The sequence below is a fragment of the Spermophilus citellus genome, assembly GCF_964194105.1.
Source record: "Spermophilus citellus genome assembly, chromosome: 19".
NCBI lineage: Eukaryota > Metazoa > Chordata > Mammalia > Rodentia > Sciuridae > Spermophilus > Spermophilus citellus.
This window is the reverse complement of record NC_138201.1, coordinates 7,668,904-7,683,508: the sequence shown is the minus strand read 5'-3', so window position 1 is coordinate 7,683,508 and position 14,605 is coordinate 7,668,904. Positions and strand designations below refer to the sequence as shown.

The window sequence follows — 14,605 nt, the reverse complement described above, 5'->3', positions numbered from 1 at the left end:
CTGGAGGTGGGTGGATGGTGGTGGTGCGAGAGAGAGATTATGGAAGACTTACGGGTTCTGAGTGAGCCTTGGAAGGAAAGGAAGACTCCAAATGTGTGCTCAGAGGGAAAGTGCATTCTAAAAAAGGGAAAGTAGATTGTCAGAGAGAGAGAAAAAAAACAGGACACAGAGAGTTGGGTCTGTTAAAAATCTAGTTTGTGCACATTCTGTTGCTTATCCATCATGTTATCCTCGGGGACTGCATAACCTCTCATTTCCTAAGCTACAAAAATGGAAATGATAACAGCACACACCTCAGAGGGTGGCCACAGGGGGAATAGGAGTAAGGTCTGGCAGGATGGTTGGTACCCACTAAATGCTCAATAGAGGTCAAAGCTGTGAGAACCGTGAGGAGTCAGTCCGCGAGAGATGTGCACTTATTTTGACCTGTTTAAAGTGTCTTTATAGAAGAAAAAGTGGGGAAAAGAATTTGGAAAGGCTCACTGAGGTCTGAGAGGGCTTCAGGAGGTGGTTGAGAAGAATCCACTCGGTTCTGCTCCACAGGAATCCCATTTGGAGCATGTGACTCAAGTAGCTGTACTATTGCAATGAAATTTCTAAATAAAGAATGCGGAACTATTAAGATTTCCCATTGGCATGTTGAGAGGTGGAGTTGGCCGTGATGGCTGGATGGTGGCAGTCCCTTGCAATTGCTGAGGCAAGAGTGCAGACCCTGGGAAACGGAGCAATGAGGGTGCGATGGGAAGAGCCAGTGGCCTCAGTTCATTACAGTGTCAGCATGCAGTGTAGACAGCGGGTTCTTATGCATCCCCCAAATCACCAAGCATAAGCCTGAGACACTTCTGCCCTTCCAAAGACTTCCCAAGATATCATGACCAGTAGGTGAGACGAAGAAAGACAAGACCCTCTATCCTATCTATATAGGCTGCCACTAAAAAATGGTATGCCTATTGCTTCATCACAGCCTGATAACCTCTCACACTTGCTTGCATTTTTCTTTCTTGGGGTTACATCCTCTCCCCCCACCAAAAAAAAAAAAATCATGGCTCATCTGGAAGAAGTCAACCCAGATGTGCACTGATCCAAAGTGTGCTGGATTCTTTGTTTTTGTGTGTGAATTAGGATGAAGCCTGATGAAAGTATCACACTGAGGAACGGAAAGTCAGAGGTGGCTTTGCAGAATGGTAGAAGGTCTGCAGGAGGTTGAGGTGGTGAGTAGGGAGGCTGCCTGGTCACCAAAGGGCACACAGAGAGAGTGAACATCACAACACAGGAAGAAACAAGCAAACAAACAAACAAATCCGTGCCATGCTGCCCAGGACTCGAGTGTTCAGCTTCCACTGACGTTTGGCCAGGATTGAGTCGGTGTGCTGATCACACTTACCATGAAAACCCGAGGTCCCTGAGCACTGCGCCACATTCAACATAAAACAGGGAAGTCAGGGCATAGAGATGTGGATAATTGCTCCCCATTTGGTAAGAAAAATGGGTCCGTTTTAGTGAAGGCTGAGAAGCAGGAATCAGAGTCACCATATGTAACTTGGAAGAGGGAATCTGTTTTATGGGAAGACCTCATGTAACCATAAGAGAAGAAGTGGGTACAGAAGTAAGAGGGGAAAGCCAGATGCGGTGGCACACGCCTGTCATCCCAGCAGCTTGGGAGGCTGAGGCAGGAGGACTGTGAGTTCGAAGCCAGCCTCAGCAACTGAGCAAGGTGCTAAGCAACTCAGCGAGACGCTGTCTCTAAATAAAATACAAAAATGGGCTAGGGATGGGAGTCAGTGGGTAAGTGCTCCTGAGTTCAATCCCCAGTATAAAAAAAAGAAATAAGAAATAAAAGGGGAGGATCACACTGATGTCACCAACAAGCCTTCCTGGTCACAGGTGCAGGCCGTTCAGATCGTGCCAAGGGCTCTGGAAAACCAGCCGGTCCAGCTGTCAGAGTGAGCCTTTGAGGGAGAAGAGACTGTCACCCCTGAAACTGGTGGTAGCCTGTGGTCACTGCTGGATTTTAGCTGGGACAAAAGTGGATAGGAAGAGGAGACCAAGGTAAGCCCATCAGAATCTCTTTCTCATCAGATAACCCACGCATGACTTTCACAGAGCCGTGTCCATTCCCCCTTGCGAACGTCCCCTCTGTTCCCCCCCCCTTTTTTGGCCACCTTTCGGTCCCTAAAAGTTTAGAACGGTGAAGGGGAAGGAAGGAATTTAGGGAATGTCACTCAACCCAAGCCACCATCTTGGTTCAATGGTCCTGCTCTTTCCGACTTCAGATTCACCCTGATTTTCCATCCGTTTTCCACTGGAAACAAGCACTCGTGCCAAGTGAGAAGGATCAATTGATTATAGATTGGCTAAGTGTTTACCACACCCAGCTGCGCAGCATGTTGCAGGTTGTCACTCCACATTAATAGTTTGTTTGTCATGACTGAGCAACTCCCCGAATTAACTGATGGATCCTATTGACCGGCAGGCTGACCAATCAATGGGCTTTGAAGACTGGGACAAGAGGGTGTAGCACGGTTTTAGCCACAGAGCAGTGGCATCCACAACAGCCACATTGGAGTCACAAGGGTACTACCCACATGTGACTGGACACCATCAGTGTTGCTCTTGGCTATAGTTTCACAAGAATAATCAGAAAATATTTGATGAGAGAAAAGCATGCAGTCATTCCTTTATAATCACTCAAGGGTCCAGGAGAAGACAGAGAGAAACAATTCACAGATGAATCCCACAGGGACCCTCTGCTAAAAGAAACTGTGTTGTTTCATCTGTGTTTTTTTTTTTTTCAGGACTATTATGAAATTGTAAAATTGCATTAACACTTCTCATCTTCCAGTCAGGGAGCATCAGAACAGGGAAGGATGATGGTGATCCCCTGGTACAAGAATTTCAGATGTATTTGTCTTCAAGACACAAGCAAGAGATGAGAGGTGGATAGGTTGGTCCCCAGGTAAGGATTTAAAATAAAAAAAAGTGTCCCTGCTTTTCAGCTCTTTTTGGGATTGTCCTTTCCTATGTGCTCATTTGAAGTGATTTTTAACATTGTGGACATGTAAGCAAAGGGTCACAAAGTCCAGCCAGACAGTAAATAGAAAAACCCCACAGTGAAGCAGAAGGTGGCTTTTCTGCAAGCGGTCCCCGAAGCCCATCTGCATCATCAATCCTTACGCCAGTGGGCTCCGGAAAGATCTTCTCAAACACATAGCATGATAAAACATCTTCCACCAGATATTTTATCACAAGGAACAAATTATTGGACCAACTGTCAACTTGCATTTAAGAGAGACCCGAGAGTTTGGGTAAGTAAAACAGATAAATGGCCATGAACTTAAATATATCAAATTACAGCCCTAACAAGGGATCCGTTGAGCAATGCTGTATGCAGAGAACCAAGTAGAGAGGACAATTGGTGATAATTAAGAGAGGCCGGAGAAGCCCAGGCACAGATTTCCAGCCATTTGATCCCTGCAATCTCACTGCCATTTCAAGGGGACTAGGACTAAGGTTTCTACCAAGAAAGAGCAGGGTGATTGCACGTTCCTGTCTTTCAAAGTGTCCAACTGGGGCCATGCAGAGATCCAACCACACTGCTGTAGTCTGTGATTGTGAGTGCCTTCTCAGGTCCCTGTGTATGCAAACAGAGGTTAAAAAAAATGACAAACAAAAATAAACAGAGCTCCCCGTGCCTGATGACATCCAAACAACCCCATCACTGTTTCCGGGCTCAGTGTGGAGAACTGATCAGGGAGCAAAGCCACACACGCGCGAGGAGGGTTTTGTTTTGATGGAAATGTTGTTTTCTGAGCTGTAGGTACTGAGAGTCTGCTCTATTGTCAGCTCCCGGCAAAGTGAGCAGACAACACCTGTTGTTCCTGCAAGCTATGAGAGACACAGGTTGAGTTTTTAATTATGCGGGAGAGAAGAGTCTCTTCATCTGTTTCTTTCTTGTAACCTATTAGGAATACGCTCAGAGTGAGATTTTTTTTTTCACACAATCCAAATTTGTTATCTTTATCCCTAAATTGAGCAGTTTTTTTTTTTTAGAATAAATAAAATAGAAAAATGTAAATGCTAAAAGAATTAAAAGAGAAGACAATATCACCTAGTATAATGTCATACCATTTGTGTGTGTGTGTGTGTGTGTGTGTGTGTGTACACATTCTGGAAGTCATCACAGTCTGGGTACTTAATTATTTATCTTGTTTCCTGTACCCAATAAATCTGTAAAACACAGCATACTTCTCCTAATAAAAAGTGGCTAACAATGAAAAGTGGTCAAAAAGATGTTCCTAGTAAAAACCGCCTCTCTGAACAACTACAACAACAAAGTATATAAATATATGGGCACAGCTGGGTGCAGTGGTGCACGCCTATAATCCCAGTGGTTCCGGAGGCTGAGGCTGGAGGATCACAAGGTCAAAACCAGCCTCAGCAAACGGGAGGTGCTAAGCAACTCACTGAGACACTGTCTCTAAATAAAATGCAAAAGATGTGGCTCAGTGGCCTAGTGCCCCTGAGTTCAATCCCCAGTCCAAAAGAAAAAAAAGTGTGTATATACATATTTATATATATATATGTGTGTGTGTGTGTGTGTGTGTATATACACAAATAAAATATGTATCAACATGCATGTACACATATGTGTGTGCATGTATATATATGTATATATATATATATGTATATATATATACATGAGTATGTTTATTATCAATTTTACTAATAAGATGAATGTGTAGCACATCAACAAATATATGACTCTTATATTATGCATTCCATAGGTCAAGTCATCCCTGCAGAAGGCTTTTGCTAATTTTTACCAAACATTTACATCCCTCTATAGCACTTATAACCAGTCATTGGTTGCAATTCAACCAGGACTTGACAATTGGAGCTATACCACCCTCCGCTCCACCCCTCCCAGTGAAAATTTACTGTCCTTGTATCTGACATAGGTTATAGCTTTAAACTATTTCTTAGGCTCCTAAAAATTATATTTATATCATGAAAACTGTTTTAGCATCAGCATAAGGGAAGCCCTGATCTGTAGCTTTTCCCAATTACTGTGGTGTAAATATTCCCCATGACTGTTTTCGAGCTAACAAAATGATGTGAGCAATTAGAAAGAGATACGCAATTGCTTGCCATGATTGAGTATTCTCATCATACAGATAATCGTAGATCTAAACAGCCTCAACACCACCAGCAATAATAAAATGTACTAAAATAATTCAGAAGTCATGAGTTTCGTGTACTTGTTAATTTGTAAAGACAATTTTAATTGTAGTTTCATACATGTTAATATTTAATAGTGGCCATGTTTAACATCTTCCTTACAAACTTTCTGAAAATAACAGTGAGCTCTTAATAATTGGTTATCATTTAGCCCCAGCACACCGCTGGCTGAATATTCCAGGTTTTCAGCTGGGCATGGATAAAAAGGCAATAGGAACTTCTAAGGATACTGCCAAATATTCCAAAGGGGGCCTAATAGGATCTTCATTTAGATCATGATTTTGAGGTCCATTCACAGTGGTGCTTAGTGTCAACGACTATATATTATAATCATTTTCAGAGTTTTTGATTAGTTGAGATTGGCTTAAAAAGGCACATATTTACCCAATTTCCCGTCAACTCTACATAGGACATATCCTGTCTTATTTTTAAAATATATGGTCTGCAGATTGGGGTGATATGTATACCAGATAATTTGTTGATGGTGATGATAGGAAACGGTAGACATTTTACTCTTCATATTTTTTTAACTTTATACCTTGTATGCTTTATAATATAAACATAAATATTGACATATTGGGTTTATGTAATCATAATTATTTTTCCATTATGGGTTGACAAAAACATTTTGGATAGTACTCCTTTAAATCATATTATACTCTTGACAGAAGCAGGCTTCTAAAAATAATAACTGACCTCCACGGTGAATAGTTATGTGTCACATAATTTTGAGTCTGACATCAACTTGACAACGTTTTCTTCCATGTACTAGATTTCCATCATGAATTCTGCCATTTTTGAAATTCTCTGGTCTTTACTATGTCAAGCACTGTCTCTTGAATTCCTGTTTCCTTATCTATAGAAGGGAGATGATAATCCTTCCTCCACACACTATCAAGCTCAGATCAAACACTACAGGTAAAATGCTTTACAAACTATCAAGTCCAGGGCACATAAACTAACTAAATATTAAATTGCTAACCCTGTTTGGGAATGCTAGATTACCCCTGAACAGTCTCGGGGTCTTTATTAGCTTGGTCAATCATTTGAAAATATATTTATTGAGTGCTTCCTTGTGATATTTAGTTATCTTTCCCTTAAGGAGTGAGCATGCGATGACTGCAAGCTGGTTTTCTACCACAGTACATATGATACATTCCTAGGATAAGTATTAATTTGAGAAAAAACAACATTGAGTCCAAGTAAAGAATGTGGGAATGTCAAAATGCTTCTTCCTGGATCCAGAGCCTAAGGTGAGGGATCACTGGTGGCTGGGAGGATAACTCAGAGCACCCACAGTGAATTTGTCTGCATGGTTGGATTTGATTTAAATCACAGGAAATGCATCTGAAAGAGCCCAAGTCTGGAGGTGGCAGGAGGTGAGACCTGGAAATAAAAAGTGCCCAGTTCCTCCCTGCAGTACTGCCTGCCTAGAAAGAAGGATGCGTGAAGGAGACGAGGGAAGAGGCATGGCTCACGACACAGGTTGAATTGAATTCACTGGAGAACTTCCAATGTTTGTTGAAGGAAATTGAATTTGAATGCTTGATTAGATAGCTTGAATTTCCTAGGAAATGGAACCTCTGGAGGTCTTGACCCGGAGCACTGATAGAATCAACTGTGCTTCATGAAGATGTGTGTGTGTGTGTGTGTACAGGAGCTTCTGTCAATTAACCATGTCCTGGGAAGAAGGATGGGGAGGGTGGTTAAGATACACAGAACCCTTAGGAGGTGTTATGGTTTGGAGGTGAAGTGTCACCCAAAGTTCCTGTTAATGCAGAAATATTCAGAGGTGAAAAGTTTGGATTGTGATACCTGTTTCCTAATCAGTCTGTTCTAGTTTGAATGGACTGGGTGGGTGGTAACTGTGGGCTGGTGGGGAGGAGGTGGGACATTGGGAATGCACCCTGGACAGATGCATCTTTCCTTTGGTCCCTACCCCTCTCTCTGTGTCTTCTGGGCATCCTACATAGAGCACCATGGTCCCCCACCACGCTCTTCCACCATGATGTTCTGCCTTACTTTGGGCTCAGAGCCATGGAGCCCACCCACTATGGACAGAACCTCTGGAGAAATATTGAGACCAAACAAACTTTTCCTGTTTTAAGTTGTTCTTCTCAGGTGTTTTCAACCACAGGGGTCAAAAAACTAACTAACATAAGAGACTACTGCCAAAGAATTTGAAGAGTGGTAATGGGGGATGAGCTTAACTGGTGTACTGGAAATGGAATAAAAAAAAAATCTCTCTAGAAATAAAGTCTCGCTCAACGTTTTGAAATGTCTTGACGATTGGTGACCCAATATCAACAGGCATCTTCTACCAAAAAATATTGAAATAACATGGACCCTGTGTTAAACGTGTTCCTCCCTCAACCATCAACACTAACATTATACCTGTCTAGGTAAAGTATGTCTGATTAAACAGTGTTAGTTAGCTTCAAAATTTAGGACTGGCTTTGTAAATTTAGTATACATGATGATTTTGTTTTATGTTTTTTAAAAAAAGCTTAAAATAAAGTGATACATTATAACATAGTTATGTCTAAAAATGAATCCCAATAACATATAGCAAAATTTCTAAACCTGTTTGGGAATGCTAGATTACCCCTTAGCAGTCTCGGGGGCTTAATTAGGTTGGTCAATCATTTGACCATTTGAAAAATATATTTATCGAGTGCTTTCTCATGATAGGAAAGTCTTCAGTGTATGAGGTGCGGCAACATTCACCACATAACCTAGAAAATGACAATACTTTGACTTTTAGATAGAGACAGAAAGTGAACAAGTGAATGGAGGTATAAATAAGTTCATTTCAAATAAAGACAAATTCATCGAATATGTTCAAAAGTTTGATGAATACAACTACCAGGGACCCAGGGAGGGACAGATGGCACCTACATAAAGTCCCAAGAAAAAGCCATTCTGAGGAGGTGACAGAATTGAGCGGGGTGTAGTGGAAAGAGCCAGTCATGGAAAGATCTGAAGAGTGTTCTAGACTACTACACGGCAAATATGGGTACCCTGAGTTGAAGGAAATTGAATTTGAATGCTTGATTAGATAGCTTGAATTTCCTAGGAAAAGATCTTAAGATATTTCTGGAAGCCTAAGCAACACTGTGGCCCTAGCATGGTGAGCTAAGACGAGCTCAGGTTATGCAGAGATGGAAGAGGGAGGCAAGAGAGGTTATTGAGTGACTTGCTGGCCGTAGCAAGGACTTTGATTTTTTTTCAGCCTCAGGAAAGTTTAAGAAAGGAAAAGAAAAAATTCTTGCCAATCCTGCTTGATGTTTTCAAGTTGAGGCACCCCTATTTATGAGTACCATTAAAATAAAAAGATGGCCCGATGTCATCACTGCCGCGAAAGCTGTGCCTCCCTTTAAAGAGACTTCACATAGAAAATGTTGTGTCTTCCACTCCCTTCGATTGAGGGCCTGCATTTCTTAAAACTACAATGGTCTGCATAACCATCATTTCCTCCCGATGCTGACAAAACAGAAGCTTCTATTTCTACCGGGTTATCAGTCCCGAGAAACAATTTCATTGAGGGTTTAAGAATCCATTACATGGGAAGAAGGTTTGATAATCACATAACCACCTTCATCAGTTGGTACCGCATAAAAGCGGCCTTTTCAGCATTTCTAAATTGGGCTATCTCTATTAGAAATCGCAAAGATGTCACTTGTCTTAAAAATATAGGCTGGTGTTCCGTTCCTAAAGGTGCTATTATGCTAACAATAAATCTGAAGGAGACCGTAGGCAGAGTGTGGGTTGTGATATACTCAATATTCATCGCATTCTGACCCAAAGGAATATCCATTATGTGCTTCTGGGATCCTTGAGCAAAGTAGGTTTATTACATCTGCCAATTTTCATGGATTTGCTGCGTGATACATTGTTTCCTTTAAAGAAATCTTGGTCACAGTGAATATTTCCCTTCTTCTGCCTCTCTCTCTCTCTCAGGTAGTTCATTTACCGTGGCTCTCAATTCAATAAAACGCTCTGCTTGAAACAGAGTAAAATCCAAGCCATCATAAATTCTTCCCTATGAATCCTTACCACAGGTTCCTGTTCATGAGCATTTAAAATCAAGTAGATTTTCTCCCAGATTCTTCTGGCCTACGCCGTCCATAAACTGTAAGCTACGTAAAGATATTGACAAACAGAATTTTTTTGGGGGGGCGGGGGTATCTGCCCTAAAAGCAACTGGATTCAAGTTCTATGAATCAATTACTATGAGAAAGGTTTTGAAGGAAATAGAAACACATTTGTTGGGTGACATGACACAGAAACCAGGGCAGGGAAGGCTTCTTACCATTTCAAGCCTCCGTCTCTTCCTGCAGAGGGATTACTATGGCAGGAGAAAGCAGCTCATTAGGTCCTGATGTTGTGATGCCACAGTTAGAAACCCTCAAGCAGGCCTTTCATTCTGTTCTGCTGATAACTGTGAGCAACTCCATGTTTATTCCTTGAATTATTCACTCTGTGGGGCAGAACCAGCTCTCATACTGAACACCCGGGACTTTCTGCAGGACTGCTGAAGAGGAGCTCAGTCCATAACTTTATAAGATCTAGACAAAAGCGCTCTTCCCACAGCAAAATAAATAAGTACAAATGGTGCACAGATGTACCACTTACACTTGGGAGACAAGTGGATTGGAAAAAAAAAAAAAGACCATTTTTAAGTGATCTCATTTTGTTAAAATAACAATGTTAGAATATGTTCAGCAGAAATTGTAAAGGCAGCAGGAATTCTGAATGTCAGTAAAATTACACTCCTTGGAAGCAGTCATGTTTGCTTATTATATTTGGGTCTATCATACAAGCCATTGACCCCGAGTCACACTATTCCTAAGGACTGCAGAGCTTCTGTCAGACCCTGGGTTTAAAATTGTGCCATCTTCCAGCCTGGGTAACTTAAAAGCAGGCAGAGCACATGATTCAGCCGATGATCACTTTTACCCTATTAATCTTTTTTGAAAAATTTATTAACAATATTATTTATACATCTCTATTAACAATAATATTTATACTTTTTTTAAAAAAATTGTCTATTAGGAGTGTAACTGCCATCATCAATGTCACAAAGCTGTGTTAGAAACTTACACTCTGCTGCCTCACACTAGAACTTCAAAAAGGGAGGGCATCTCTGTCATTGTGTTTGAGCAAAAGTCCAGGGATATGCCCAGATAAAACAGATCCTGAATCAATATGGCAAAGGTGGATGGTATCTACTGGCTAGCTGATCCAGGAGACTGTGCCACACTCATTCAAACCCAAAGGCTGACAGTAAGAGTGGTCTTTCATATACTTGAGTTTGTCTCACCAAAGAAGTAAAAAGGATGAATTCTGGACAAAAACACAAGATGTGCTCTCCATCTCATGTTACGTAACCCTATCCAGCCACCAAAGAGCAACAGATCCTTCCTCCCTTGCAATAATTAGCCTACTTGCAGGTCTGCTGCTTTCTTTTTAAACTGTTAGGCTGAGGAGGGCAGAGACAGGAGGTCAATGTGTACCTCAATGCTTGGCACATCATAGACACTAGTGTATGCCTGCACCTGCTCAGTTGAGCGCTCTGCTTTCTTCATTAGAAATACTAAGAGTTAATCTCCCAAATGACAGAAAAAAAAACCCATGCAGAATAAAGCCAATGAAAATCCCAGGTGTTATGAAGTTGACATTCAATTGGGACACAGTTTAAAACTTTTTAAATGCTCTTAGAACTCTACCTCTAAAATCCTAGGATGTGGATGTCATCACACAAGGGTAAGAGGGAAGAGTTGGATGGGACTAACGATTCCCTGGTGGATGCTGTACACACTCTACTTTGTGATAATATAAATAGGACCCCAAATGTGTAATTTTAGTGAGGAATTAATCAGCTCATTTTAGAAGCAGGGACTGAAGCCCACAACCCAGGGCCAGCAAGATACACCTCCTGCCACCTCGAAGCTGAAAGTAGACCGAGGGAGGAGGAGATAACGTTAGTTTCCTATGACTTGTCTAAAAACTACCACAAACTTTGTGTTCTGATTCTTCCGGTTGATTTGTGCCTATGTTAGCATTCCCATAGTGTGCCATCTCTTGGAACTGCTATTATATATATGTCCTAAACAATGACTGCATTTCCGGTTTACCCTCTTGCAGTCCTGGGGGATGGAAATCCAACATGAGTCTCCCAGGGACCAAAATATGGTATTGGCAGGGTCATGTTCCCTCTGTACCTTGCTTTCTCCAGTTTCTACCATTTCCTTCCCAAAGTCCTTGGCTCATGATGCCTTGCTCCATCATTATGTCTAGAAATAAAGCATCTTCTAATCTCTCGCTACATTCCCTGTGTCAGATCTAGCTCTGCCTCTATCTTATGAAGACACTTGGAATAACCCATCGAGACGTCCAGGGTAATCTTCCCATCTCAAGACCCTCATGCCTGAAAAATCCATTTTGCCTTACTATATAACATGCACACTTACTAGGCATGAGAACCTAGATATTTGGGGGTGCCATTATCTAACCCACCACATCTATGAACGCAATCATATAAAGATGGATACTTAAGGATTGTTTCTTAATTAAACGGGCCTTGGGTTTCTCCTAATCTCTACAGAATGTGAAGAAGAAACAGAAGAATTGAATGGTTAAAACATCCAAACTCCAAGAATATTTCAGAAGAAATGATGTAAGGTTCGATGAGTTAAGTTTCATTATAAAGGTTCAAGAAGCCGGTGTCTGCTATGAAGGCCCTAGAAGAAGCCATAAGGTTAATTAAAGCAACGTAACAGAAGAAGAGACATTTTGGTGGTGAAATTTTTAAGTTGTAAAATTTGGAGTTTAGGAAGAAGGGTTACAGCATTAAACGTAAGAAAGAAAAAGCATGCAATTAGGAAGGACTTGGTGGCCTTTCAGAAGGAGTAAAAAGCAAGTTTGGGGATCATAAGACAATCTCATTTTCTAAACTAACATAATATCCACAAGAAGAGAAGACACCATGAAATCTCTAACAGAACAAACAAATTTAAAGCAAAGCTCTCTTGTGTAAAACATAATTGGCGTGTTTACCTTAGGGGAAATGTTTAGCTTAGATTATCTAATCTAAATAGCGATGACTCAAAAAATAAAAAATGAATCCAATCTGTTCTTTCACAGTGAAATTGTGCACTGAGGATATATGATTGTTCCTGTTATTTTATCCAAAAAAACCAAAGCAAAAGGACATGTTGAATCACATCCAATTTGGGTCAATAAAAGTTAACAGAAGAACAGAATTATTTCTCAGATTTGATAACTGTTCTGAGAATAATAATTTATTTTAATTTAACACAAAAGGTCTTTTAGAGATCCTATGCTAATTCAGCAGACGCATTGAAAGGGCAAAATGTTAATGTTGAATTTTGACAGGAAGTTGAACGCTAAGGGTAGACAGAATTCTTATTCACACATGTATGATCTGGGGGCACCTTGGTGACTCTGCCTTCTTTTCTTAATTTTTACGAAAGACAAGACATTATTATTTGACTCAGGATCTCTGTTGCAGAGTTAGGAGTGACATCAATCAAAATAATACGATCATTTTGAACAAATAGTACGTCAAGCTGTTGAATTCACTAGTAGTAAAAAATACCTTTTTGCAGCCTGGTTAATTTCTGCAAATTTTAGTATTCCTATAGCTTTCCATCTCTTGGGATTGCTATTAAATATATGTCCCATACAATTACTGCGTTTCTGGTTTATAAATTATTATATTTGTTCCTGTGTTTCCTTCCAATATATATTGTTATGAATATATGAGATGTCAACTGTATCTGTTGTCACAGGTCAGGGAAAACAGAGTGATAATGATACCAGAAGGGCTCCTCAGACAAAGAGATAGCCTAACCAGTGTCCACACTCTGCATACCTTTAGGCAGGTAGGCTTAGCAATTAAGAACATAACCTGCAGGATCCTAAATGTCTGGGGTGGATTATTTACAGAACAGTCACTCTTATCTTGAGGATTCCCAGACTGCTTGACGATGCAACGCTGCAACTGTTCTATAAGGAGAAGAAGCCTATTTCCAAACCCCTTGAACCTGGGCTGGTTGCATGACTTGCAATGGCCAACAGAACATCACAGGAATGACAAGATGAGGACTTCGAGCCTGGTCCTCAAGAGAATTTGATTCCTTCAGCGTCTGCTTAGCACCCTCAGTAGCCACCGTGAAAAACAGCTCAGAGGCACAGGATAAGAGACAATGTAGATCAAAGTCAAGGTAGCCCAGTAGCCTCAGTGGAGAAAATTCTACACCAGGCAGGTCGCAGATGCCTCTAGGTGACCACAAGTGCAGTGCACCCAAGCAGAACTGGAATCACACAGTCAAGGGGGGCCCATCCTAAATTGCCAACCCACAGAACTGTCACCTAAAATGATGGTTACTTGGTACTTTAACCTACTCTGATTGAGGCTGGTTTGTTACAAACCAAAAGTGAACACGGTCACTACTGTATTTTGCATGGATGAAAAACAAGCACTGATTTCTTTTGTTAGTTATGAAAAAGGGAAGAAAAAGAAAACTTCTAAGTTTTGCTTTTTTGTTATAATGTTCTGTATCTTCATTTCCTGTAACTCAACATGCATTTTTTCCCACAATAACTTCTAAATTTGAGGCAAACTATATTTCAATTTTAGTTTTTTAAAGACATCACTCTAAGTTTAAAAATAATTTTTCATCATGGATTGATACTAAGACCATTTAATCAGTTTTACTGTAAAGTATATTATACGACTTATAAATGTAATAATGCTAACTTAAGGCTCATTTTTGAGATTATATATATATATACATATATATATATATATATATATATATATAAAGTTTTATATATGCATATATAACATTATTTTAAAAATAGTATTTGACATATTTTTAAAGATGAAGGTCTTACTATATTAGCCACAGAGGTTACCTTCAAAACTTCAGCATTTAGTCATTCAAAGAAAATACGCATTGTGAATTTGGAACATTATTTCATCTCTAGAAGGAAATACAGTGCCAATATATTTATCAATCTAAACCCATAATAATAGAATACTTTACCTGCACAAGATTTTATGAGTGGCAGCAGAATTACCAGTTTCCATAGCAACCTCATCTCCACTTTGTAAGGTCAAAATTTTCTCCCATAAAATCAGCAGAAAAAAAAAATGTCTATCTTCCAGTCAGTCTCTTAGGAGTCTGAAAGAAACAAGAAAATGTCATGCAATTATAAACATGCAAACATGGGTATTTCAATATGTATACTGATGGTATGTATACTGATGGTCTTGATTTAATTTAATTGATTTAATTTAGTATTAAAATACGATTATCCAACGTGAAGCAATCTACAT

General features: G+C 40.2%; 1 protein-coding gene across 1 annotated transcript in view; it reads right to left on the bottom strand.

Annotated features, from left to right (window-relative positions):
* Positions 1–14,367, bottom strand: part of CNTN6 (contactin 6) — a gene marked incomplete at both ends in the record, with an annotated part of 224,593 nt that extends 210,226 nt beyond the window's left edge. Inside the window, one exon of the mRNA XM_081276135.1 lies at positions 14,313–14,367. Coding sequence (XP_081132261.1) covers positions 14,313–14,367 — 55 coding nt within the window. The remainder of the gene's footprint in view (positions 1–14,312) is intronic.
* Positions 14,368–14,605: the final 238 nt, after the last annotated feature.